The sequence below is a fragment of the Brassica napus genome, chromosome C3 (assembly GCF_020379485.1).
Source record: "Brassica napus cultivar Da-Ae chromosome C3, Da-Ae, whole genome shotgun sequence".
NCBI classification, from domain to species: Eukaryota; Viridiplantae; Streptophyta; class Magnoliopsida; order Brassicales; family Brassicaceae; genus Brassica; species Brassica napus.
This window is the reverse complement of record NC_063446.1, coordinates 29,385,821-29,413,810: the sequence shown is the minus strand read 5'-3', so window position 1 is coordinate 29,413,810 and position 27,990 is coordinate 29,385,821. Positions and strand designations below refer to the sequence as shown.

The 27,990-nt window shown below is 37.3% G+C and overlaps 6 protein-coding genes across 8 annotated transcripts; 4 read left to right on the top strand and 2 right to left on the bottom strand.

The window, feature by feature from the left end:
• Positions 1 to 1,114: 1,114 nt before the first annotated feature.
• Positions 1,115 to 2,852, top strand: LOC106385822 (U-box domain-containing protein 29). Its single transcript, XM_013825719.3, has one exon. The coding sequence runs from the start codon at positions 1,494 to 1,496 to the stop codon at positions 2,766 to 2,768; it is 1,275 nt and encodes a 424-aa protein (XP_013681173.2). The 5' UTR covers positions 1,115 to 1,493; the 3' UTR covers positions 2,769 to 2,852.
• A 719-nt stretch (positions 2,853 to 3,571) lies between these two features.
• LOC106389225 (uridylate kinase) lies at positions 3,572 to 6,725 on the bottom strand. 2 transcript variants are annotated; one of them, XM_022699575.2, is made up of 8 exons: positions 6,347 to 6,691; positions 6,005 to 6,146; positions 5,851 to 5,904; positions 5,464 to 5,555; positions 5,120 to 5,346; positions 4,868 to 5,044; positions 4,647 to 4,786; positions 3,572 to 4,408 (listed from the first exon to the last, which is right to left on the bottom strand). In XM_022699575.2, exons 1-7 carry the CDS (start codon positions 6,541 to 6,543, stop codon positions 4,677 to 4,679), a joined length of 999 nt encoding a protein of 332 aa, XP_022555296.1. In that variant the 5' UTR covers positions 6,544 to 6,691; the 3' UTR covers positions 3,572 to 4,408; positions 4,647 to 4,676. The 2 variants fall into 2 exon arrangements, with proteins under 2 accessions (XP_022555296.1, XP_013684890.1); XM_013829436.3 differs by having other exon boundaries at positions 3,572 to 4,786; positions 6,347 to 6,725.
• On the top strand, positions 3,775 to 4,568 carry LOC106389227 (protein MKS1). Its single transcript, XM_013829437.3, has one exon. The coding sequence runs from the start codon at positions 3,775 to 3,777 to the stop codon at positions 4,411 to 4,413; it is 639 nt and encodes a 212-aa protein (XP_013684891.1). The 3' UTR covers positions 4,414 to 4,568.
• Positions 6,726 to 19,830: 13,105 nt separating the features above from the next.
• On the top strand, positions 19,831 to 21,722 carry LOC106384351 (agamous-like MADS-box protein AGL103). Its single transcript, XM_013824328.3, has one exon. The coding sequence runs from the start codon at positions 20,105 to 20,107 to the stop codon at positions 21,158 to 21,160; it is 1,056 nt and encodes a 351-aa protein (XP_013679782.2). The 5' UTR covers positions 19,831 to 20,104; the 3' UTR covers positions 21,161 to 21,722.
• A 185-nt stretch (positions 21,723 to 21,907) lies between these two features.
• On the bottom strand, positions 21,908 to 24,058 carry LOC106389224 (protein S-acyltransferase 11). Its single transcript, XM_013829435.3, has 4 exons — positions 23,617 to 24,058; positions 23,102 to 23,324; positions 22,724 to 23,022; positions 21,908 to 22,639 (listed from the first exon to the last, which is right to left on the bottom strand). The coding sequence occupies exons 1-4, from the start codon at positions 23,632 to 23,634 to the stop codon at positions 22,151 to 22,153; spliced, it is 1,029 nt and encodes a 342-aa protein (XP_013684889.1). The 5' UTR covers positions 23,635 to 24,058; the 3' UTR covers positions 21,908 to 22,150.
• Positions 24,059 to 24,162: 104 nt separating this feature from the next.
• Positions 24,163 to 27,760, top strand: LOC106389223 (DEAD-box ATP-dependent RNA helicase 51). 2 transcript variants are annotated; one of them, XM_013829433.3, is made up of 13 exons: positions 24,163 to 24,304; positions 24,551 to 24,945; positions 25,028 to 25,213; positions 25,367 to 25,552; positions 25,857 to 25,940; positions 26,133 to 26,174; positions 26,259 to 26,327; positions 26,417 to 26,716; positions 26,802 to 26,840; positions 26,918 to 27,022; positions 27,094 to 27,162; positions 27,252 to 27,377; positions 27,474 to 27,760. In XM_013829433.3, the coding sequence occupies exons 2-13, from the start codon at positions 24,583 to 24,585 to the stop codon at positions 27,633 to 27,635; spliced, it is 1,731 nt and encodes a 576-aa protein (XP_013684887.1). In that variant the 5' UTR covers positions 24,163 to 24,304; positions 24,551 to 24,582; the 3' UTR covers positions 27,636 to 27,760. The 2 variants fall into 2 exon arrangements, with proteins under 2 accessions (XP_013684887.1, XP_013684888.1); XM_013829434.3 differs by having other exon boundaries at positions 24,169 to 24,304; positions 24,540 to 24,945.
• Positions 27,761 to 27,990: the final 230 nt, after the last annotated feature.

The following is a 27,990-nucleotide window of genomic DNA, read 5'->3' as shown; positions in this document are numbered from 1 at the left end:
AAAATTTAAATTTTTTTGCAGGGATTATAAATATGGTAATAAAAATAACTCATAATATCATCACTAATGTCAATTTTCCGTATAAATATTTATTTATGGTAAACTATTAAATATATTAATAATTCATATATCACAATTAAAATAATAATATATATGTATCTCACATTAATAAAAATAAACTAAATAAAGTAACACTAATCCAATAAAAAATTTATAGTTAAATATTTAAACATTATTTAAATTTATCTGTTCATCTTCATCGTTTAAATTAACAAAAAGATTTTTCAGTTTAACTAAAACAAACAAAGTCTCAAATTTATTAGAATTTATATTTATATGTATATATATAAATTAAAAAATCATTAAACACAATAATATAATTAAAACTATTTTTATAAAATCTAATTTTATTTTTATTAAAATTTAAATAAAATAAAATTTAAATAGTTATACTAAATCAAAAGAAATAAGATTACAAAAATACATTATGATTTTTTATAACAATTGAAGTTAAAATATAAATCAAAATTTTCTTTTAAAATAAAAAATATTATGTTAAAAAATATTATTTCTGTGCATGCAGCAGAAAAATTCATAGTTATCTATTTAGAAACAGAGGGAGTATAAGAGATTTATATACGTGGTTGCTCACGTTAAATGATCTAACAAACATTATATTGACCAAAAAATGACAACCCACAAAAAAAAAGCGCTTTTGCTTTTCTCCCGGCATCAAACATTTTCGCTCGAATAATAATTTGTTTTTTCTATCATCCGTAGTGGAAGCCACAACACAATTTGTTAATTGATATCATTAACACAAATTAAGTAAACTATTCGCCATGACCAGTATCATCTTTCACATTGCTCTGCTCTTCATTAACACAATGCTTTGTAGTTTGGAATGATTGTTTGGTGTCTGATAAATACTCTTTTAGTTTCATAAAAATAGATGTAACAAGAAGAAGACAGATATGGTGGACCAAGTCCATGTGCATCGCTCTATTGACAAGTTCAGACCAGACCAGGCCCTCATGCGCAAATATAGGACCCACTATTATCCACACACTTCTGGCCTCCTAACTCACACGTGTGTAAAAGTCGCACCGTTGGTCAATGCTCCTATCAAACGCTGATCTACCACCGGTTACAACATTTGACCGAGCAAGACAAACTTTGAGTTTTTGACCCAAGACCGAAGAAATTAGCCGAGCCTCTCAATTATTTCGTATTAAATAAAAAATTATAAGCTTATATAGCTTACTTGTCAGTTGAATTTTCCACCTCGTTAACGTTTTATATACACTCTACTATAGTATATCAAGATTTATATATATGAAACTGTCATGTCTTTGAATATTACGAAAGAATATGTTTTTAAGTTCGAAACGGTGACGCAAGCGTGCGTTTGACTCTTTCTTTAAAACCACCTCTCCTCACTTCCTTCCAGACCTTTCACTTACCAATACCATCATCATCGTTTCTCTTAATCAATGGGTAGAGATGAAACAGAGAGGTACATTACGGTGCCTAGCTTGTTCCGGTGTCCTATATCTCTCGACGTGATGAGATCTCCCGTTAGTCTCTGCACCGGCGTTACCTACGACCGTGCAAGTATCCAGAGGTGGCTTGACGGTGGCAACAACACTTGTCCCGCCACTATGCAGATTCTCCGGACAAAAGATTTCGTCCCTAACCTCACTCTTCAACGGCTTATCAAAGCCTGGTCTGATTCCGTCGGCCGTCGCGCCGATGGCTCTCCGCTTCGAGGGATTCCGACGGTGGAGGAAGTGAATGAGTCGTTGAGGAGACTGTCCCTCGAGAAGGACGACGAGATACGTCTCGAGAATCTCTCCAGAATCGTTAGATTCGCGAAAGACTCCGACGCGAACAGAGAGTTTCTCTGGAAGAGAAAGGATTTCGCGCCAATGCTGGTCGACATCATCGCCGCCGTGGACGGCGGCACACGCGCGACGGCGAAGATCAAGCTAGGCCTTCTGGCGATTATGATTCTGGATACTATAATCAAGGGAGGGAAGGAGAGAGATCGTGAACGATTATCGAAGCTGATGTTAACGGACGGTGGCGGTTGCTTGGCGGCGCTTCTCCTCGCGATTCGGCGCGGGAATCTGAAGACGAAGATCGAGTCCGTTAGGGTCTTGGAGATGATCTCGTTTGACGCGACGTCAAACGAGATCATCTCAGAGTGTGACGGGATCGTGCCGGAGCTGATCAAATCAATCAGCTCCGACACGGATCCTTCATTGAAGGAAGCGAGTTTGTCATTCTTAATCACAATCTCCACCTCGAAACGAGTGAGATCGAAGTTAATAGCTGAGAAAGCGATCACGAAGATCAAAGACATTCTCCTCATGGAGACAACGAGCGTCGCCGTGACGGAGAAGTCGCTGAAACTGTTGGAGACACTGTCGTCAAAGCGGGAAGGTAGGTCGGAGATTTGCGGCGGAGACGGAGGGAGGTGCGTGGAAGGAGTGGTGAGGAAGCTGTTGAAAGTCTCGGCGGCGGCGACGGAGCACGCGGTGACGATTCTGTGGTGTTTGTGCTACGTGTTCAGGGAAGATAAGAAGGCGGAGGAGACGGTGGTGAGATGTAACGGCCTGACGAAGCTTTTAGTGGTGATTCAGAGCAGCTGCTCGCCGGTGGTGAGACAGATGGCGAAAGATCTGATAAAGGTTTTGAAGGTGAATACATCTGCTTCTGTTTTGTCTGCTTACGAGACGAACACCACTCATATTACGCCGTTTTGATTTTTATAAATGTTATCAACTATTTTGAACGTGAATATTGTAAATCATAAGAATTGTTTTTGCTAGTGTGATCAGTTTTGCTAATGTGTATCGTATGTGTTCAGAAACAATATTATCTAACAGAAAAATGGTTAATAGATATCGTATGCTTGAAATGGTACTTCCTTCAACATTCGATCGGCAAAGTTTTTTTTTGTTAGCAGGAGGATAAAGCCCAACTAAATTTTGGATTGATCCAATCCTGGATTTTCTAACGCCATTTCTTTAAACTGGATTGATCTGGATTAACAATTAACTATTCGGTTGGGCTTAACTGGGTGCAATATTTGGGCTTTAGACCCATTTCTAAATGGCTTCCAAGTTGAATCGAATAACCGGATTTACTAATTTTTGGATCAACAATAACCGGATTTTTCGTTTGAGAAGAAATAACAAAAAGTCACCAAAATTGACCAATCACAACAATTACGTGTTTACAAAATAACCCAATCAAACATGGTAAGAAATTTCCGACAGGTTAAAAGTATGTGTTTATAGTTTATACACAGACTTTTATCCATTTGAGATAAGCATGGTGTCGATTTTTTTTTTTTTGTGCAACAAGCATGGTGTCGATACAATTCAAAAAACAAATTATTTTCTTTCATTGTATTCCTGAAAATAAATTAATGATTGAACATTATTGATTATTTTGCATATTCTAAGAATCTAAGTAGAGAATCACACATTTTTAGCTATAATATATTTTTGACAAATTTTAAATTTCCTAAATTGAGCATGTGCTTATAAACGTCTAGACGATGGAAACAAAAAGTCAATATTTTGAAAGTCAAACTAATCGGTCTCAGAAAACAAAAATAACTTTGTGTGTTGATGTTTTGGTCAATATACTCGTCGTCAAAACATCCCTTCAATTTCTCAGACCAAACACAGAGAAGAAACAAGTTGGATCCAAACTCTCTACAACAAAAAGTAGTGAACGAGAGAAGCTCTCCCCAAGCTTTTAATGGATCCGTCGGAGCACTTCGCCGGCGGTAATCCTTTCGATCAACAGACTCCAAAACGTCAGCTTCAGATCTGTGGCCCTCGTCCTTCGCCTCTAAGCGTCAACAAAGACTCTCACAAGATCAAGAAACCTCCCAGGCACCCTGCTCCACCTCCTCAGCATCACCGCGACCAAGCTCCGCTCTACCCTCCTCGAGAGCCGGTGGTTATCTACGCCGTCTCGCCGAAAGTCGTGCACACCACAACCTCCGATTTCATGAACGTCGTCCAGCGTCTCACCGGGATCTCCTCCGAGGTCTTCCTCGAATCAAGAAACGACGGAGATGTATCACCGGCGGCGAGACTCGCCGCGACGGAGAATGCTAGCCCGAGAGGAGGAAAGGAACCGGTGGAAAGCTCGACGGCTATGGAAGAAGCAGCTGAGTTCGGTTGTTATGCGCCGGGAATACTCTCGCCGTCTCCGGCTATGTTACCGACCGTTCCCGCCGGAATTTTCTCTCCGATGTTTCACCTAGGTGGGTTGTTCTCGCCGGCGTTGCCGCCTGGATTATTTTCGCCGGCAGGATTAATGAGCCCTGGTTATGCTAGTTTGGCGTCACCAACTTTTGCTGATTTCTTCAGTCACATTTGGGATCCTTAGAGAATAGATTATTAGTTTTTTTTATTATTTACATTTTATGTAATTTTATTAATTTGACATTATCCAAAAATAGCCCAAAGGGGTTTTAAATGAGTTTTGTGTATTTGTAATGTAAACTATATATTATATAATAACATCTCAGTTAACTTCCAAAACTTTTCAGACAGATAACGTTCCTAGGAAGTAAAGAGGTTTCTGCAAGCTATATATAGAAGTTGTAAGATTCTCCTGACCTAAGTTACCATATAAAGGAAGAAGATTCTTCATGTGGCAGCAACAATAGAGTTCCAAGTTCCTCCAATCAATGTGCCAACTCTCTCTCCTCTGATTGCTTTCGCAATGTTTCCAGGCTCAGATAGATTGAAAACCACAACTGCGACCAAAAGAAACATTCTTGTTGGCATTTTAGATGATCATATGTAAGTTTTGAGAGAGTGTTTTTAAAAAAGCAAACCTGGGATGTTGTTTTCTTGGCATAAAGTGATAGCAGTCATATCCATCACAGAGAGATCCTTTGAGGTTACTTCTTGGTATGTTAGTGATTCGTGGAGGCGAGCGTTTGGGTTTCGTTTAGGATCATCGTCAAAGACTCCATCAACGTTCGTAGCCTTCAGCACTACTTCTGCGTTAACTGTGGGAAAAAAGCGTTTAATAAAATCATTGGAGGAAACTTTAACACAGAAACTATCTCTCTTTTTTAACTGACTTTCAGCACAACGAAGAGCTGCTGCAGTATCAGTTGTGAAGAACGGATTGCCTGTTCCGGCTGCGAATATCACAACCCTGCCTTTCTCTAGATGTCTAATTGCTCGTCTTCTAATGTACGGCTCTGCGACTTCCGACATTCGGAAAGCGGTTTGGACACGTGTTGGGATGCCGATGCTCTCCATTGTCGCTTGAAGAAATATTGCATTCATCACAGTTGCCATCATCCTGTCAGAATTATAGATGAACCAATGAGACAAAAAAAAAGACAGATAGTAAGAGGAACAAGAACACTGTGATAGAGAAGACTCGTGTGGCACAAGAAGTCAAGAATGGATTTGATACCCGATATAATCAGCAGAGGAGCGATCAAGGCCACTGCATCCAGCCCAGGTGGATCCACGAAAGATGTTTCCTCCTCCAACAACAATCGCAACCTGTTGTAAAATCGTAAGAAGATCAATACAGAGCTTAGGGGACTCATCATCATCCTTAACGTATGTTTAAAGCATAGATCTCTGTCTTATGACTTTAAGCTCATAACTCTTGTAAGTTTGAAGTGAACTATTTAGTTATTTCAACACAGTTTGTAACTTCCTCACGTACTAAAACTGCATTTTGTCAAGCAGCATGTCTAGGAAAGAGCTCAAAGCTTAATGCCTAACCAAGAAACGCTAAATCCATGGTTATAGAAACCTATCACAAGAAGAATAAAAAATGTTGGAGAATAACCTCAATGCCAAGCCGAGTCACTGCTGCAACTTCTCTCGCAATGGACATAGTAACCTAGTTAGATTAGTGGGAAACTGAATGAGGCTTCTGTAAGAGATATAACAGAGAACAAAGAAAGCAGAAACAAGGAGGTTTATTTTGCAACCACAAAAACCTTTGGGTCAATATTCTGTTGCTCGTCTCCAGCAAGAGCTTCACCACTGACTTTAAGCAAAACCCTTCTCCATTTAAGCGGTGGGTTAGATGCTCCATCGAACGAAGGCATTCCAGGAAACGATGACTGGCCGTTTAACCCACTGAAAATTAACAGATGATGACACAACAATTTAACAAGAGCAGCCAAAAGTGTTAAGATTTACTTCAACCCAGCAAAAAAATAGAAGTTTGCAATATGTTTTAGCCAAATCCTAAATTCTATAGCCAAAAGTGTCATCATTGAGGAATTTCCACAAACACCTGGTGAGCATAAAGGTTAACAGCTTAAGACTAATACTACCTCCCATTCATAGAGTCTGGAGTTGAACCATTGCTCGGGGACGAAGACAAAGAGCAGCTGATAGGTAGATGCCTACTGATATTCTGATCGGAGAAGTGGTTACGATGGCGAGGCGTGAGAGTGACGAAAGAGGTTCGGGAAATAGAAGAAGAAGTTGAGATTGGCGAGTAAGAAGTGAGAGGCAAGGGAATCGCCATTGACGGAGAGGGTAAAGATGAAGAAAATTGAGATGACGGTGATGATTTACTGATATGTTCAGTAGAGAAGCGTCGCCGGCAAGGAGGAGGGGTTTGAGTTTGCGAAGATAAGGTCTGGTTCGAATGTAATTAACTCATTAAACTTGTCGTGTTCTCATTTGGACATATTTTGATTTTGAGGTTGATTGTTCGTAGATTTTAGAGTAGTTTTTAGTTTTAGTTTTTTCGAAATCTAGTTTTCAGTTTTTCACCCAATCAAGATTTACGCAAAGTAGATTTTCTATTTTTTATGAAAACCAGATTTTCAACTCTTTAACCATTTTGTACATAAAAACCAGAATCCACATTTTATAGGTTTTTCCAAATGCTACGACAGTTTTCATCATTTTGCAATACATTAATTATTTTATATATAAAAGAATCACATCTAAAATAAAAGAAAACACATCAACAAATGGTTTACAAATAATATTATCTACAACTCAAACTTTAGAGTTTTTTTAGGTAAGTTAAATCGATGATATAATAACTAATATTTTGTACCACGAAACCCAAAGAAAAGTTAATTAAATTTGTTAGTTGTAAATATTATATATTTATTACCTCTAAATTTACTTTTTATTTTAAAACCCAAGGGAAAGTTAATTAAATATTTTTATAATATTTTAATTATGAAAATTTTATACACTTCTAAAAAATATATTTAAAATCTGGTTTAGTTTATTTTTAAAAAAGTAACTATTTTCTGTGGTAATATTTAGTACTATTTATAATTGTATAGTAAATAATATGTTATTATTCATAGTTTTATTTTATTAATTTTTAATTTTTTCAGAAAATATTAATTTTATAAAAAAATATCTACTTTGTAAAAGCTACATTTATCCTAAAACACATGAATAAAAATAATAAAACAATTTTTAGGTACATTTATTTTATAATTATTTAAATAATAATTTATACTATAAATTTTACATTAAGTTAATTAAATTTGTTAGTTATAGTTATTTTACATTTATTACATAATATTTTTTTTTTAAAACTAATAGTTTTTATGTTAAAATATTTGAATAACATAAATATGTATTTTTACCATTTTTAAAAATATAACTATTTTAATTTTATTTTACAATGATAATGTTATTTTTTGTTTTAAAATATTTTTTAAAAAAATTATGTATGCTTTGATGATAGTTTTTTTTTCAATAATAGATATTTTACTATTCATAATATTTAAAATTTATTTTCTTTTAAAAGCAAAAAAAATAAACTAAAAACCAAAATCAAAAACCACCAATCAAGTTTTTCAAAAAACCAAAATCTACTGCAAAATCAAAAACCAAAAACTAAAAAACAAAAACTAAAAACCAAAAACCAAAATCCAAAAACCAAAAACCAAAATCTAGAATCTAACAAAACAATCATCACCTTTGTGTTTTTTTATATCTATCTATTATTTACGAAGTGATTTGACTTACTTGTCATATTTTCCATGATTTTAGTTAATTTGCTTACTTGTCATATTTTTCAAGATTTTAGGATAACTTATTAGTTTAATTAATATTATTATTATTTTTTTATTTTGATATCTATATATTTATCATGATATTTAAAATCATGATAAACATGAACCCATTTTACCGATATATATACTATATTTTTAAAAAATATCTTAATATATAATAAACATGATATTTAGGGTATTAATATAATTAATAAATAGATATTAATGATATATACCGATAATATAATCATTACTTTTCTCTCATTTATAATTTTAATGACTAATATTTTAGCTAATTGCTAATTTCTCTCATTTTTACTGAAAATATTGATCAAATAAAGATTATTATAAAATTTACATATAAGTATACTAATATATCTGAATTAATCAGTTTATTTAGTTAATTTGCTTATTTTTCATCTTTTCCATAGTTATAGGATAAATCATTAGTTTAATTAATATTATTATTTAATTTATTTATTTTGATATCTATATATTTATCATGATATTTAAAATAATTAAGAAACATTAACATATTTTACCAATATATATATACTAATATTTTTTAAAAATATATTTTAATATATAATTATCATGATATTTAGGAAATATATATTAATAAATATATATTAACAATATCTAGCGATAATATCATCATTATTTTTCTTTCATTTTATAATTTTAATGACTAATATTACAACCAATTTCTCTGATTTTTACTGAAAATATTGATCAAATATATATTATTATAAAATTTATATATAAGTATACTAATATATCCAAATTAATCGGTTTCTTTTGTTTATTTGGTTTGATCCCTTAATATATTGAACCATATTCATATACTGATGTTTTCTAAACATAACATCCTCGGTACTTCCAAATCCAAACTATTTTCTCTATTTCGGTTTGGTTCGGTTTTGAATGGTTTGGTTTTACCAGATTGAACACTCCTAAACTATTGTTATTTGTTAATGTTTTATATTTGTGATTTTTTTATAATCCTTATAGTACTACATGATTTCTTTTCAGTCCAAATACAATATGTGTTAGTTTCACATACAAAATTTCCTAATTTAGTTATTACTATAAAAAAGATTTTGATCCAAAATCTACATCACATAAATAAAAATATGAAACAAAATAATACAATTTAATAAATTGATTACCAAAATGAATATTGAAATTTTATAATTTAAAACAATTTAAAATTTGTATCTAATTTAATTATTATTATTTTATTAAAAAATAGAATTAAAAGTTATTAGATGTATAGATATATTAATCCACACAAAGTGCGGGACATTAACTAGTAATAAAATATTTAAGACAAAAAACAAAGGATTCATCATATTTAAACGAAAAAATTACATCAAGACATTCTTTTTATTTCTCCTTTTACATTTACACGTACTCTGTCAGGTACTTTCTTCTTCCGAAATACCTAAAAAGCCATTAACCTAAACACAACCAAACAATCCATCTTCTCTCTCCAATCACTTCCTCCGTCTCTTCAGCCTCCCTTCTTTCCTTCACTCTCTCCAACTTATCTGATGTTAACAATGTCTCTTCTTCCTCTTCTCTCTCCCCTCTTTACTCATTATATATCTCTTTGTTCAGATACTCGAGGAACTTAAGTTTTGACTCTATTTCTATGGTTAAGAAGAAGCAAAGGTGTCTCATGGTTTCTATAAATGTGGCGGCAAAATAGGATGATATGGATAAAGGTGAAATCAAGAACATAGGTGACCAAGAAAAAAATAGCGAGAATTATCATACTATCATATGCTTCACCTCATAGACATCACTTTCAAGGAAGGAGGAGTCTTGCACCTATGACCATATGAACACTGACCCTAACCACATCTCACCAACAACCACTTATCACCAAGCCAAGTTTCACCGACCGACGTGTCACCAAACCACTTTTCACTCAACCACACTTCTCCCAACCACAAAAGGCAAGAACCACCACTATGAATATGGTGGAGGTGGTGTCCACGCCGGCGTAATTGGTCACCGACAATTGCTCTAATCCGCCGTAGTTGCTCACCAGCAGTTGCAGCCACGACTCCACCGAACATTATTCCCGCAGCCACAACGACTCTGACCATATATTCCATGACCAAAACAAACCTATCCACACAATTCTCTTTAAAGATGCTGTCTACGGGTCCGATGATGATGGCTCAAGATCAGTAACAACATAGATTTTTCCTAAGTCAGATGAAGTAAATGTAGAAAAATCTAAAAAGAAAAGGCAAACTTAGAAGATTTGGAGGAAAATCGAGGATGAAGGGAACGAGAATTTAAGTCTGGAATTTGAAGTAAATATAAATCTCCATGAAATGGTTCTGAATTTAGAGAAGAAGAAAGAGATGGGAAGGAGAATTAAAAACGGAGGAAGAAACAATGAGACCACCAGATTTAATACGCTCTCTCTCTCTTATGTATTTCCTTTTTATTTTTATTATTATTAACATGGGTATTTTCGGATCAGAAATTTCAAAAGGTAGACTTAAATTACTCCTCCAGCAGAAAGTACCTAAACATGTTATAGACCCAACAGAAAATAACCTTTAGTGTAATGCTCTCTATTTAATGTGATCTTTTATTTATGGGAAATGTCAGCAAATATTAAGTCCATACACATAACAACTGTTTGGCTATGATATATTATATATTATTTTGAAAAAAAAACAAAAACATCCTTAGTTACGCGTGAAAAGATATGAGATGAAGTTCACTCTTATTCTACAAAACTGACAGAAATGATTCTGAGCAATAGTTAGAAAAGAAGAAAAGCTACATCTGAGAGAGAAAGAGTTATAGTTTCAGAGACTGTTCGTAGAAGTAGAGAATCAACTTTAGGAATATATCAACATTGAATGTTCTCAACAGTGCGATAACTGAAAACCCAGTCACTGAATATGGATAAGTCCGGTATGATTGAATATAATTAGAGGGTTGAGAAATAGTTTCGTCAACCGATCTTTCAACAGACGAAGAATCAAGCGATTGATTGAATTAGAGAATATTAACAGTAAATTTTTGACATGTTCTATTTTATTTTATAATTATAGTATAGTATCATATACTTTTATTCTATCTCTGCGAATTGTTTCCTATTGTTCGTCTCCTGATTATTCTTCTTTACTATTCCATCAGCTCCTTGTCTTGTATTCCATCACTGTCGCCAATCATTGTTTCCTCACCTCATCTTACTGTCTCTTCTTCTCCTCTAACTTTTGTGGTTATTTTTCTCCTACTTCATCAACTCTAACGACATCTCCATCAACCTTATTCTATTGGTGTATCATTCTACATTGCAGGTTTCTTCTCCTTCACTAGTTCAACAGCTTTACTTTCGATGACTACATTGCAAATGGACTATTTTTTTAATTCTATTTTGAGAGAACTATTCTATTATCGACATATAAAATATATTTGTATCACAATATATATTATTTTGTTGCTCTCTCACTTATAGCACCGCCACCATCACCACATCTCGTTTTCTCATGGACCTCAATGCGATACGCCAACTTCATCAATACACCATCCTCACAGACTCACAGTTGTGAGCCTCCTTTGGCGTCGCAGCACAGACATGTGCGGTTGAAGTATTCTCCAGCTTTAACCCGGACCTACTCACGCAATGAGTGATTTTGTGTTGTTTACTTTCATCTTACATGAGTCTTATGCATTCATCAATGGTGTTTTTTTTTTATAATTTTACATGCATATTTTTTTTTTTTTGAATGAATGCTAAATTTATTCATCTCAAAAACCTTTGTACAATAAATGCATCAGTGTTTGGAATGATACTAACTCAACTTCTGTACAAAATTGACTATACTCTATCGACTACCAAACCAAAGCTGCATGGCAGTTTGTAGTCTTGAAGGACCTGCCCTGTTTATTGAGGAGATGCGATTTCGCACTTGCTTATCAATTCTCGAGAGTAACAGAGCAGCAGACCACTCCCGTTCTCCCACCCGACGGCCATTTCTCTCCTGCCACACAGAGTATACTGCCGTTTGAAATGCATACCGAATCAGGAAGGTTGTTGTTGCATCTGTAGTACCCTCAGACACCATATTTAGAGTCTGATTCCAATTATTAGAGAACCGAGAAGCTAACAGCCTACCTACAAGACCATACCAGATGGTTTGAGAATATGAGCAGGTGAAGAATAGGTGATCTCTTGATTCCATGGAGCTCTTGCACAGCAAACACAGAGTGTCAGCTTGTGGGTTCCATTTTTGGATCCTGTCCCCAGTAGCTAGACGATTCTGAATGGCGAGCCATGTTATGAACGAAAACTTAGGAGTCATGCCCCTAAACCACACCCCTTTGCTCCAAGTAACACGTGGGGACTGACTTCTTATGATCTCCCAAGTTTGCTTCGTACTAAAACAAGACTGAAAGTTACCTGCCTCTGTTTTCCACAATCGAGTGTCATCTTCTAGTGATAGGCCTCTGGTCCGAAGATTTAGAATCTCTTTCTCTATCTGAACCAAAACCTCCACTCTGTGTCTGCGACGTCTGTATTTTTGGACCACAGCCTCCACAGTAGTATTTATTGGAATGCCCATGGTAATACAGCCTCGAGACCCAGTCAAGTCTATCAATCTTCCCAAAGGAGACCAATTGTCAAACCAAAAGGATGTGTAGGATCCATTACCAATCTCCATCCGAGTGAGCATCGATGCAAGGGGTCGAAATTTAAGTAACTTCTTCCATATCCAAGACCCCAAATAGCTTCTTTCATTAACACTCCACAGTGAGCCCTTCCTTATTAGATACCGATGAATCTAGAAAACCCAAAGCGACTCCTTAGCTGACAAATCTCTCCATATCAATTTGAGACAGCAAACCGAATTCACTTCATTGAGTGACCTCAGACCCAAACCTCCTTCTTCCCTAGGCTTACACACATCCTTCCATGCGATCTTAGCTTTATGCGATGAGAGATCAGGTCCTGAACAGAGGAAGGCGCATCATAACTGATCAATCTCCTTGATGCATTGTTTCGGAAGTCGAAATGCGGACATCCAAAAATTTGTCAAACTGTGAATCACCGAACTAATGAGCTGCAGACGACCTGCAAACGAGAGTTGTCTTGCAGTCCATGAGCTGATTCGTTGCTTGATTCGCTGAATAAGGGGGCTGTAATCTTGCACTGTCATTCTCTTTGTCAACAGAGGGAGACCAAGGTATCGTACCGGAAGAGTCCCTGCCGCAAAGGGAAACTGATCCAGGATTTGGACCCTGTCCTCATCTTCCACTCCAGCCATAAATAATGTTGACTTCTCCAGACTTATAGTCAGCCCAGACATCTCTGCAAATTCTTTGAAAACCAACATAATGCCTTCTATCGAACTCTTCTTCCCATCTGAAAACACCAAAACATCATCGGCAAAACACAGATGTGTTAGCCTAATATCTTGACAGTATGGATGGTATCCAATCCTCTGCTCAGTTGCTGCTTTGTCCATCATTCTCGATAACACTTCCATACATATAACAAAAAGGTAAGGGGATAAAGAACAGCCTTGTCTGAGACCTCTCTTACTATTAAAATATCCAGCAAGTTCCCCATTCACCTGCACTGAGAATGACGCTAGCTCAATACACTTCTTGATCCATAACACAAATCTCTCCGGAATATTAAGGGCTGATAGAGCTGTAAGGAGGAAAGGCCATTGGACCGAATCAAAGGCTTTCGAGATGTCAATTTGGACTGCACATCTCGTCGAAACAGAGGTCTTGTGGTAACTCTTCACCAGTTCAGAAGCTAGCAGGACGTTCTCCATCAGTAAGCGGTCTTTAACGAAGGCTGACTGGTTTTTGGAGATGAAACTGGGTAGAAGAGACTTGAGCCGCCTTGCAAGTATTTTTGAGATGACTTTGTAGACAACATTACAACATGAGATGGGTCGGTAGTCCCTCATGTGTAAAGCTTCCTCTTTCTTTGGAATCAAAGCCAAAATAGTGGAGTTAAGCCCTTTAGGTAGGAATCCGTTCTCGAAGAAAGATCTAATAGCCATCACAAGGTCTCCTCCTACTACCGGCCAAGCAGCTTTAAAGAATTCATAGGTGTAGCCATCCGGACCCGGAGATTTATTCCTAGCCATACCAAAAATCACCTTCCTTATCTCCTCAGCCGACACTTCTCTAACCATAGAGGATCGCATTTCCTCACTGCATCGGAAGTCCAATAAACTCTGCATATCCTCCATTGTGACACCCCTGTAATCTGCTGGTTCATATGATAGAAAGCTACTAAAGTACGACACTGCCTCCTTCTTGATATCTTCTTGATTATCAGCCACTGTACCATCTGATCTCTGAATTTCTCTAATGGCGTTCCGAGTTTCTCTTACTCTAGCAGCACAGTGAAACTGCTTGTTGTTTCCATCTCCAATATTCAACCAATGGAGTTTCGCTTTCTGACTAAGAATTTTCTCCTCCAAGTCCGAGAGGAACTGCCATCTTTCTCGAGCTTTCGTTTCTTCTTCCATATTCAGCTGAGTCGGATCAGTCAAAGTCTGTGTCTGAGCCGCACACAACTTGATATACGCTTCCTTCGTCTTCTTTACTATATCTCCAATTTTATCTTTACTCAGTTTCCTCAACAGTGGTTTAAGGCTTTTCAATTTCTTTCCAAGCCGAAACAGAGCAGAGGTCGAGATATGTAATGGTACTGTCTCATCCCAGAAAGATTTGACCAGCGGGAGAAATTCCGGCATATCAGCAACTGCATTTGTGAACTTAAAGGGACGTTTTGGCTTCAATTGATCTGCTGTGATAGAAATTCTACAGCGCTGATGGTCTGAGCATCCTCCAGCTTCAAATACACAATAAGCTTGAGGGAACCTCCTCATCCAGACCCCATTAATTAAAGTGCGATCAAGTTTCTTGCAGATAAGGTCACCCTCTCTTTTGTTACACCAGGTGAACTTTGGCCCGTGGTAAGACATATCCAAGAGAGAACAGTAGGACACAGCCTCTTGGAAGTCTCCCATGCCTGGCGCTAGGATAGAAGAGTGCTCATGGCCTGAGTGTTCCTGATCCTCTAGTATTTCATTAAAATCTCCACATACTATCCATGGTTTATTTCTGATTAGCGGCGAGTTCTGATGTGCTTTCAGATCACTCCAAAGCTCCTTTCTCTCCTCTATCAGATTGTAAGCATAAACAAAGGTAATAAAAACCTCCTCCTGCACCCCCTCCATTAATACCAAAACAGTGATCATCTGAGCACTTTTGAAACAAGGTGTGATTCTCACTTTCGGACTCCATATTAACCAAATTCTCCCCAAACGGTGATGTTCATAATTTGAAAGAAAGGACCAACTAGGGCAGACCTTTGAGAGGATCCTCCCAACTTTCCGCTCCTTTACTCTTGTCTCAAGTAGACAACCAAACTGAAAAGAACCCCTACGAATCCAATCTCGAACTACTGACTGTTTTGAAAGTTTGTTGAAACCTCTAATATTCCAGAAGAAACCAGACATTAAAGGTTTTTACGGTTTTTCTTTTTATTCAAATCACTAGGGACAGCATCCTTAGCTTTTTGAACAGAGTGGTCTCCTAGAATTTTGTGTTTTGATTTTGAGTCTCTTGGCAACGACTGTCTCTGAATCCCAATTTCAGGCTTGACAGAGCTACCATTCTGCTTCACGGTTTCTCCATTCTCTTCCTTCGTGTCTACTATTTCACCTTCCTCCTCTTCCTCCGTAAGACTGAGAACAGAAAATCTGGAGTTTGAGACGATGGCTTGCCCCAACTCTGAGTTATGTAACTGTTTCCCCGGAGATTTGCACCCTTTCCCTGGAGTAATTTCCAACCACTCCTTCTCTTTGTCTACATCCTTCCTTTCCAACTCCACACATCCTCCAATCGACACCTGATTCACCTCTTCGTTTGAAGCCTGTTCTGAGATCCCCGGAACATCTCCAAGTTCTGTTCCAGGAGAAACTGATACAGATAATTGTTCACCACTTGTTGAGCTTCCGTTCTCCTCCCCCACATTCCTACTTCCCTTATTGTCTGCAGATGGCATACTTTCTTCTTTCTCCTGTTCCATAGATGGTTCTTCACTTTTTTCTCCGAGGTACAGAATACCTGTGACACCCTCTTCCATCGAAACTTCCTTACTGTTTTCCATCTCCTTATCATCTTTCTCGGAAATTTTTTTCTCTCCGGACTTATCAGAGTGTTGCCCTTCCCTTTTCTCTCCTCCATTGACTAAGCACACTTTAGCAGTGTGCCCCCACTTTTCACATGTAGAGCACCTTATAGGTAAGCGAGGGTAGCTATACGCCACCATTGTCTCCTTTCCTTGAAATGAGAATTTCATCTTATTCGGAAGCTTCTTTGTTAGATCAACATTTACAAAGATCTTCGCCTCTTTCAGATTCAGACACTGTGATGTTTCTGGATGAAGTCTAACAGGAGTACCCAGAGGACTTGATACAAAGCTGAGACCTTTCCATGAAAACATATTCATAGGGACATTTTTCATGTGAACCCACATTGGTACCGACTGTATCTCTACTTGTTTTTCTTCAGCAAAAGGAGTCCACTTTGTCATCACAACTGGAACCTCTGCAAGATTCCACATTCCTCTTCTCAATACCCGATTCCTCATCTCCGAGTTTGTGATTCGAAACTTCATTGTGTTAGCGTTGACCTCAAACACCTCTATCATCTGATTCTTATCGCTGAAAGCCCATATCTTATTAACAATGGCGTGAACCTTGGCGATATGTGTAGCAGTTTCAAGGAATTTCCCTATGAGGAAATCTTCCCACAAAGGAGCTGCATCCTTCATGACCTCTTCTGGAACATCCACCGTACCAACCCCATCTTTCATTTGAACATCGACCTCGAACTTCGTTAGAACTCGCTTACCCTGAACGGCTCCCACCCACGAACCAACTTTCTGACTCAACACCAACTGAGCAAGCTGTGAAGCCTCCCCTGGAGGTACCGAAATCTCCGAATCTTCCAACAGAATGCCCCAGAATAGCGCCGACGTGATGCCTTCGCGACGGCAGAACCCAAAACCCTTATCGCCCAAATTTTCTCCCTTTAGCAAAACGGTGCGTTTCCTTGTGTGTGCAATGTGTCTCAAACAATCCTTTTACATGCATATTGTTTCTCTCTATCTTGTAAACTTTGTTTCGTGTCTGCAATTTTGTGACAAAACTAAAATTGTCTCCTAATGGCTAATACGGTTGTTATGTATGTTAACATTCTCAAGCCGTCATACTAACTTTGAGCCTTTCAATTGGTTAGGCATTGATGACAAACACAAAAGTGAATGGCTTATGTGTTTGTGTCGAGTATTCTATATTGTGTCGTAATCATGTAAAGTACAGTCACCTAATGGATGATACACAATCTCGTAATTATTTGACTCTTTTGTGTAGAATATATGATATGGTATATAGTATAGTATCATATCTTTAGCTTTGGAGCGTCAACATCAAGCGCACACGCCTAGAAGGAGATTTCAGTCAGATTTGTGCAAAAATTGTCTCATCCGCCGCTTACATCTGTAACATGGTTATATTCTTATTTTTTTCCTCTCTTATGAATATTAGGGGTTGGCGTTCGGGTACCCGTTCGGGTTCGGTTCAGATCTAATCGGGTTTCGGGTTTTCGGGTTTAAAGATTTCAGCTCCATTCGGGTATTTCTAAATTTCAGCTTGGGTTCGGTTCGGATCTTTGCGGGTTCGGTTCGGGTTCGAATAACCCATTTAAATTATTTTTAAAATTTTAATATTCATTATATGCTTAAAATTTCTCAAAATCTATAAAACAAAATAATATATTACATACAAATTTGTATAATATATGTAAAAATACCTAAAATTAACATATAAATTGGTTTGATTTGAATATTTGGATAGAAAATCAATAAATATTTCAAGCATTTTGGTGTTTTGAATATATTTTAGCTATTTTAGACATTTACTTTTGACTATTTATGTATATTTTCAAGTATTTTAGACAACTTAAAAGTATCTTATATATTTTGAATGTTTTTAATATATAAATCTAAAAGTAAGTAATATATTTAGGTATATAAATTTATTCCGGTTACATTCGGGTACCCGATATACTTCGGTTCGGGCCGGGTTCGGTTTAGGTTCTCTAGATACCAAAATTTTGAACCCGTTCGGATATTTAATCAATTTATGTTCGGGTTTGGTACTACTTTTTCGGATCGGGTTCGGTTCGGTTCTTCGGATCCGGATTTTTTGCCCAGCCCTAATGAATATACATCAAAATCACCCTTTAATTATTTATTTAATAAATATTGTATTATTTAATTTTGATAGATGATAATATGTATTTTAGTTTTTAACAGAATTGTAATATATATATATATATATATTTTTTACCTGGTTGAATCCGGAGGAGTCAAAGCCTGCAGATGGACCTACATGATATAGTTTCGCACAGTAAGAACATCGAACTTGCAATATGTTTGCGTCCCAAGCATGTTCCCTGTCACAAGACCACAAGGTCCCGCTCAAAATATTTTCATTTATCACACACTTTTTAGATTCCAAAAGTTGTATAAAGAATATGTAGTAAGAATAGTAAAATATATTTTTTTGTAATTTGTTTTAACCTGGTTGAATTCAGGGAAGTCAATGCCCGCGTATAGACCTACATGATTTAGTTTCGCACATAAGGAACATCGAATCTGAAATATGTTTGCGTCCCAAGTCTGTCCACTGCCACCCCACTACAATGTCGCGCCGCTTACATATGTAGAATGGTTATATTTTTATTTTTTTTCTCTCTTATGAATATACAGCAAAATCACCATTTATTTATTTATTTAATACATATTGTATTATTTATGAAATTTTGATAGATGACAATATGTATTTTAGTTTTTAACAGAATAGTAAAATATATTTTTTTTTGTAAATTTTTTTTGAACATGGTTGAATCCGGGGGACTCAAAGCCTGCAAATGGACCTACATAATTTAGTTTCGCAGAGTACGAACGCATCCCAAGCATGTCCCCCGTCATCCGTCCACAAGGTCCTGCTCAAAATATTTTCATTTAACACACTTTTTAGATTCCAAAAATTGTATACAAAATATGTAGTAAAAATAGTAAAATATATTTTTTTGTAGTTTTTTTTTAACCTGGTTGAATTCAGGGGAGTCAATGCCCGCATATAGACCTATATGATTTAGTTTCGCACAGAAGGAACATCGAATTTAAAATGTGTTTGCGTCCCAAGTCTGTCCATTGCCACCCGAGTACAATGTCGCGCTCAAAATATTTTCATTTAAACACAAATTCCAGAAATTATATACAAAATATTAAAAGTGTTAGCAAAAATCAAAGTATTTATACAGAAAATATATATTATATGTAGACTTATAATATAATAATTGAATGACGTAAATTGAACAATACAACATTCCCAAGTTCCCAACTTAGTCGGCCGTTTTTTCTTTTGTCAACAGTCGGCCGTTTATTTACATCAAAAAAAAAAAACAGTCGGCCGTTTATTTCTTGTATAGCAAGTATCCATTACTTATGTAAATATTTGCCATATTTTTTTTTTAACCGAAAAGGGTTAAACCCGGATCTATTAAAAACACAGACCTAATCCCCGGGTGTGAGGTACAACCCACGGATGGATCCTCTCTCGGGTATTCAAATGAGCCGTAAACATGGGTCCATATCCGCGTGGCCACATGTGAAACTAATAATTTCGCAGTAGAGAGGAATTGATCCCTGGCATGGACCAACAGGGCAACTCTTCCTCTAGCGGAAACCACTAGTGTTAATATTTGCCATATTATTTAGCGAAAATATATATTTCCTTATTAGAAACAAACCACTCGTTTAGAATCGAAATTAATTAAAAAGGAAAATCATATGAAAAAGGAAACCGGATCTTACAGCAATCATTTATGATCTTGCGGTTAATATTTTCTATATATTTGGAAACACAATAGACAATAATCACAAACTCTTCATTTAGTTCAAAACCACAGACACAAAACATGACGATGGCTTCTTCTTCTTCTTCTTTGTCTTCTCTCTTCAAGAAACCTTCTTCTTCGGAAGCTAAACGCTTAACTAAAAGACAAGAGAATGTCTTCAAGAAAGCTAACGAGCTTTCAATCCTCTGTGGCGTCGAAGTCTGCGTCATCTACTACGGATCATACGGAGAGCTCAAAACATGGCCTGAGGACAGAGAGAAGGTCAAAGACATGGCTCGAAGGTACAGTGAACTAAGCGAAGCGAAGCGTGAAGTAAAACAATATGATCTTGACCTGTTTCTTGAGAGTATCAAGAAGGATAATGATTCCAAGAATAAGAAAAAGAAGAAGAAGAGAGCGAAGCTTGGATCCAGTTACAAGTATCCAGACTGGCACCCGAGGTTTGATAAGTACTCTGTAGAGCAACTCGAGGTGCTGATTCAGTCTTTGGAGCGTAGTCAAACCATGATGCAACATAGGCTTCGAGCTGTTGTTGAATCTCAAAGACAGAGGAATATGCATTACACGAACATGGCTGGTCAAGAACAGATCATGGTTCCAGAACGTTCAAACCAAGCTTCCATGAATCTGTTTAACCATGGAAACAGTACTTTACCGCAAAGCCAAGCCTCGATATCAGCTTCTAACCAAGCGTATTCTCTGGCTCCGTTACCAAACTCACTGACTATACACCAGGATCCGAATATGGAGATGTATTCTAGGTTACTTGCGTCACAAGGAGCTGGGATGAATGAGGTTTTTAACACGAGCATGTTACCCTACAACGGCTTCAACACCAACTGTCTTAATGGTTTCTCTAACCAGTTTTATCAGAATTGTTTCGAAGTGGAAGATCCCTATGGGGTTCAAGGAGCTGGGATCAACAACAACATGAAAGTGGAAGATTATTCAGGGTTACTTTGGACGCAAGGAACTGGGATGAACGGGTTGCAGAACGGCTACAACAGCAACAACAATAACACCAATGGTTATCCGCATCAGCTTGTTCAAACACCACCGGTTTATCAATACATGGATCGGTCAACACAGAGTGTCAGACCTCTCTATGAGATTTGATCTCTGGCAATCTCTCATAACCATATTCTCTTATATATACTTAGAGCTTGATGCAACTATCAGTTTAGAACATTTTTATCAATCTCTGTCTTTTCAATAATGCCAGAAGATTCTATATATGCAGTGTGACTAACTATATGTCGTGAGTGAGTTTCCACATTTATTCGGAGTTTTTTTTTTGTAATCATTAATGTTTGCTTAATAATACCCTTTATGGAAGCGTTTTAGCATGTCTCACTAGCAGTATGTATCACTTGCACAAAAAAAGAAAGTAAAGGGAAAATGATAAATGGAAAAAAAGTAGTGTTAAGCTAAGTACGATTAAAGTGTGACTTTGACAAAAACAGTGTCCAGTACAGTAAAGTGTTGCTGTTTCAGTTTCTTAAGACAGACACAAGACCAGGACACAGAAAAGCTTATCAAGATAACCATCATTCCATTCCATGGTGGAGAAACCTGTTCTGGTCCAAAACACAGTGACCGGGGAACAAATCGATCAGATCAGCAACATCTCAGCAACTATAGCAAAGTTTCTTGGAAATGGACAGGCCATACCACATCTCTTACACAAGCATTGCAGATGCCCTTGCATTCAGAATCTTCCACTTCTCTTTCTCCACATAGTGATATGGAAAGTTAGACCAAATCTCAGAGATCTAATCTCTTTGTGACAATGTTGATTTGTTTGTTATCCCCTTTGTTCATACTTCTTTCGATCAATAAAACTAAATAGCTGAAAGAAAACACTTTTCCCAAAGACTCCACGGATACTGTTATTATTGAATTCAAGGCATATCAGGGAAGCAAAATTTTACAATCTTGAAACAAAATGTACCAATCATCTTCTATGAACATGAGTTTTCACAAACGAGATACAAACTTTGCTCATCTTCATTACCTGTTAGCTCCAAGTATGATTAATGTATAATGACCAAAAACAAGCTCCAAATGTTGCAGGAGGGAGAACGTATTGCGCTCACCATTCTCTTCTCATGTCTTATGCCTCTTCCTCAAGTTCCTTATAGTCGGCAAGTACCTTTCAATCAAAAGCGGACATCCAAAAAACTTCAAAAGATTCCCGCAGCTCTTTTCACCATCTTCCTCACTTCCCTGAGAACTCAAATGGCTTAAGTAAGTCTTGCCTTCATAGATATAGCTAAGCTGCTGCCACAGCAAAACACTCAGCCCAATCGCCACTGAAAAACTCGCCACAAAGAGGTATACTAGAACAAGGCCTCGTACAGAGACGAAGATAGCGTTGGCTATGTAAGCAAGCGTGATGTTCTTCACCACTCTCAGAACCGATAAACTATTAGCATGCGCCATGTCGGATGCATACGCTGCTTGGTTTTCCAGGGGTGGCAAGATGTGGATCAAGGTGTATACACACATAACCGCAGCGTAGATTGTGCTTATGACCGCTGAGATAAGGAAGGCGATGAAGTTTTTGTGATTGCCCGCACCAACACAGTTACCAATCTGCAAATACAACACATGGAGAGTCATTAGCCTTAGGACACATGTTAAGGAACCAAGTACTCTATGTGAAGCCATTGGACTTACAAAGGGGCAATGATGATCCATGTCGAGGACACACATGCCACAGGTGCGACAGTGATGGGTTCTAGGTGACTTTGGTTTGGAGCAGTGGTGACAAAAGGTATAGTTGTTGAGTGCGCCGCTCCCTACTCCAGGATGGGTTCCATAAACAATATCTATCGGTTTCCCGGCGCACTTAAAAGCAACAAGGATGAATGTTGATAGTGTTGATATCGCCAGAGACACTGCTGTAACGGAATGGAAAATCCCACAAGCCAAGCTGATCGAAAACACGACCGGAAACGCTGCCCAAATCCCACCACCTGAAGTTTCTTTCCAAAATGAGTATATCATTTCTAAAATTTATGTTATTCTTTTGGACTACTTAGAGGAGGAACTTACATATGACAAAGAGCATAAAGACAGCAAGAATAAGGACAAAACAGCGGTCACGGAACCGCCTCAGCCCAAAGTTTCTGGTTTCAAGTCTGACTGGATTCTGATTGGTGATTGCTCCACACCATCCACACTTGAAAACAGGTGCGTACGATGGAAGGACAAGGTTTAGTCCACAGCCCCAGCAAATTGTTTCATACTCTTCGTTTATGGTCGTAACAAAACTCCCCTGGAGAAAGCAAAAGTAACAGTTATATTTTCAGTGCCTAACGCTATTTCTCAGCTGGCTCTTTAAAAACTATGCAAGAGAACAGTCTCATTACGCAATGGATAACTCTAGTATTAGTATCAGATGCAGTCACTAGCTTATGACCTCAAATGTTTAAACATGCACTACTTCTAAAACATATCCCAGCTTCATGACTATATTATGTTCCCTGAACATTTCTCTAAACACCAATGATTAAGATTGTATCCACAGGCATCAGAGGTTGAGATCTTGAAGAGAAGGATCCACTAACCTGGGAAGACTCTTCCATGGCTTCCTCAGAGATCGATCAGAAGATTAGCAAAAGCTGAGAATCACAAACTCAAAGCTCTTCGTTTATAGAAACCCAAAGGCAAGAGAATATTCGAAATCTCTAATCATGGGCGAGGCTTCAACGTTGTTGATTCGCAGATCAGAAGTATCGGCTCCTCCTCCCTTAAAGCTACGGCCTTTCCACAAAGATCTGATCGATTGTTTTATCAATCCGAGATTGCTTACAAGGAATCAGATTCTTCACATATGCGTTTAGGGTTGACCATCTTTGTATTCACCTGATGAAAATGAGAGACTCGAATTCCTTCTCTCTATATAACTCTTTAGAGCAATCTACCGTTAACGAATGACACCGTTAGCGACGGCGACGGTAGACACCGTGAAATTTTGATCGGAATTCAAAGGGAGAAGAAAATGAAATTAACTTTTGCATTTAAAGGCCCTTCCAATATTTTATTTTCTTTTTTGAGTCCCTTATATTATGAATTCTTTATAATATTATACCGCACTAAAATCAATATTCTAAATACAGCCCAAAACAAAGTTGGATTACAAAGACTCGTTTAAACCCTAAACCTTGTCTTGTCTATGCGCCGCCTTGTCACTCTGATATCTCTCTAAAGTTTCTCTGAGCTGTCGAATCCTTTGGAGTGGTTTCGTTTCTACATGTAAGTACAAACTTTTCTTGTTCTATTGTAATACACGAGCTATTACAATCTTCACCCACCTTGGTTTGGTATACTATCCTAAAGCTTCGATTTTTTAGAATCTAAATTCACGGTTTTTTTAGACTAATAATTACGATTACGGTCTCGTTTATTGTATTAACCTTGGAACTGACCCTCTTTCGGATATTTGTAATTACTCTCAAATGTTTTGTTTTGTTTTTTATATGTTTGTTAGTTTTGCTGCAGAGAGTTGGTTGAGTGGGATTCGGAGCTCAGACATGGTTGAGCTGGAGAAGAAGTCCAGTGATGAGGTGAAGAAGAGGATAAGAAAGCGTAACCGTGGGAAGAAGAATGAGCAGCAAAGAGCCGAAGAAGAAGAAGAAGAAGAAACCCACATGGTAGAGGAGAAGGCTGATAAAGTCCAGAACAAGAAAGAAAAGAAGGTTAAGAAAGTGAAGTCTCAGGGAGGAGACAAAACCGAGGAAGAGGTGGAAGCAAAGGAAGAAGAAGAACTAGATGAAGAGAAGAAGATGGTGGTTGTTGGGAAAGGGATAATGACTAATGAGACTTTTGAATCCCTAGAGTTGTCTGAGCAGACTTTTGAAGCTATCAAGACGATGGGCTTTGAGCACATGACGCAAGTACGTAAAACTCTTGAACCTTGTTTCTGATGTTTAGACAAGATTTGCAAAAATAATGTTTTAATCATTTGCTCTTATTTAGATTCAAGCTGGATCAATTCCTCCTCTTTTGGAAGGAAAAGATGTTCTTGGTGCTGCCAGGACTGGTTCCGGTAAAACCCTTGCTTTCCTCATACCGGCTGTAGAGTTGCTGTTTAAAGAGCGTTTCTCTCCTCGCAACGGGACTGGTGTCATCGTTATTTGCCCCACTAGAGAACTTGCTATCCAGGTAAATAACCTTCTTTATCTACCATACTGTCACTGTGAGTAGATGAGTCCTGTAACTCTTGCAATGCCCCATGTAGGACTCGTTAAGTTGTATGTTACTGCGGCTTCTCATCCCACGTTTTTCACTCTACTGTTTTTTTTTTTAATATTGCAGACAAAAAATGTGGCGGAGGAGCTACTCAAGCATCATTCGCTGACGGTCAGCATGGTTATTGGTGGCAATAACAGAAGGACAGAAGCTCAACGTATTGCAAATGGTTCTAATTTGCTGATTGCAACTCCTGGGCGTCTTCTTGACCATCTTCAACATACAAAGGGTTTCATTTATAAACACCTTAAGGTACTCTCCTAGTCTCCTTTTCATTCTTCTAATTTGCAAGTCTTCTTTTTGATAAGTAGAAGTTAGAATACTATTACTGTTGATCCACATGGACAAACAGTTATAGTTGAAGAGCCATAGGTGAACTATAGACAGAAGCTTATTGCTGTGTTCATTCCGCGGCCTTTGTGAAAGGATAAAAGAGGGAAAACTACAGATTCTTTGGTTTATAATTATATTTTTTCTAGCTTGGGTTTTAACTGTACTTATAGTTATATGACTATACTGGATATTTCATCTTTATATTTGTTCCATCAAATTGCAGTGCCTTGTGATCGATGAAGCTGATAGGATACTGGAAGAAAATTTTGAGGAAGATATGAACAAGATTCTAAAGATTTTACCAAAGGTAAATTATCTCTTTGTGCCTTCAAACCTTCCAGTATGAAAGATTCCTTTTAAAGCAACCATGCTATGGTATTGCTATTCTCTTCAGTTAAAACCAACTGGAGAAATAGTATTGCAAATCATGTGCCAGAGCGTTTGGCTTTACTATGGTTTAGATTTTGTTCTGATTATAGCTCTTACCATGTTTCTGCAGACTAGGCAAACCGCTCTATTCTCTGCCACACAGACCTCCAAGGTACTATTCTTTTAGCTGCTATATTGTCACTATTAGTTACTTGTTGTTATTTAATTATGCTTACTCATTGGTGAATCATTGCAGGTTCAAGATCTCGCACGGGTGTCATTAACGTCTCCTGTTCTTGTTGATGTCGATGATGGTAGACGCAAGGTATGAATCAAAAGAAACACACTTGTAATGAAAATCTTAAGAAAGCATGCCATGGAGATTTTACTTGATTAAGTTTCCAAAACTGTTAGGTGACAAACGAAGGATTGGAGCAAGGCTACTGCGTTGTTCCGAGCGAGAAAAGACTTCTGCTTCTAATCTCTTTCTTGAAAAAGAACCTAAACAAGAAAATAATGGTCTTCTTCTCGACGTGCAAGTCGGTTCAGTTCCACGCCGAGATCATGAAACTAATCAACGTCGAGAGCTGTGACATCCATGGGGGGCTGGATCAGAACCGGAGAACTAAAACCTTTTTCGACTTTATGAAAGCAGAGAAAGGTATCTTGCTGTGTACTGATGTTGCTGCTCGTGGTCTCGATATTCCTTCCGTGGTACGTATTCTTCTAGCAATGATTATTAACGCTCTTATACACACTCAAATAGTAATCACATTGTGTTGAACCTTGTTATATGTAGGACTGGATTATACAGTATGATCCTCCAGACAAGCCAACGGTATGAGGAATACTTTGGTCTGGTTTTTCTATCTCCCCTTATGTCTGTTTGTCTGAATCTTAGATGGGGTGATGCAGGAATATATACATAGGGTTGGCCGAACAGCCCGTGGAGAAGGAGCAAAGGGAAAGGCATTGCTTGTCTTGATCCCTGAAGAGCTTCAGTTTATACGGTACCTCAAGGTATGAATGATTTTTTAGAATCTTCTTGTGGTAAACCTACTTGTTTTATTGATGTGTACTTTAACTTGCAGGCTGCAAAAGTACCTGTGAAAGAGCTTGAGTTCAATGAGAAGAAGCTTTTGAATGTTCGATCTGCTCTGGTAATAGTTCTGATTCAGTCTGAATGAATAACTTCTCATTTGTAATATGATACGTTGTAATAACATCGTTTCTTGCTCTTGTTATGCAGGAGAAGTATGTTGCCAACGACTATAATCTGAACAAGATAGCCAAGGAAGCGTACAGGGCTTACATCGCAGCGTACAACTCGCATTCTCTGAAAGATATCTTTAATGTCCACCGGCTCGATCTTCAGGTAATGTTCACAGACAAATAAACTATATGGTTATTGCAAGGTTAGAAGATGATCAAGGGTTTTCATATTTTTTTTTTTGTAATGGGATGTTCACAGGCGGTTGCTCTATCGTTCTGCTTCTCTTCGCCGCCAAAAGTGCATCTGAACATAGAGAGTGGAGCTGGGAAGGTGAGGAAGGCGAGGAATCAGCAAGGTCGCAATGGCTTCTCTCCTTACAGTCCCTATGGCAAAGGCAAGTCCACACCTAAAGAGGCATGAAGTGTTCTCGACTTGCTTTTTTGTTTTATTAGTTACCACCAAGTTTTGTCTAAAGAGTAACGGTACTGCGTTTCTTGTAATACTTCAAATCTTTGGGTTGTTATAAGAATTATTTGATTAATCTATGGCAGCTTTCTCTTTATATAAGAAAAAACTAAGAAATACTCTTAAAATCACCAAGTTTTTGTTCAAAAATTAGTACACTGACGAAAATTTCTAAAATAATATTCATTAAAGGATAAAAAATAAATATATATTTATAGATTTGAGTTGAGTAATCAAAATTTAGGGTATATTAGGATTTAGAGTTTAAGATGTAGAGTAATTAACATTTTTATTGATTAATATATACTAT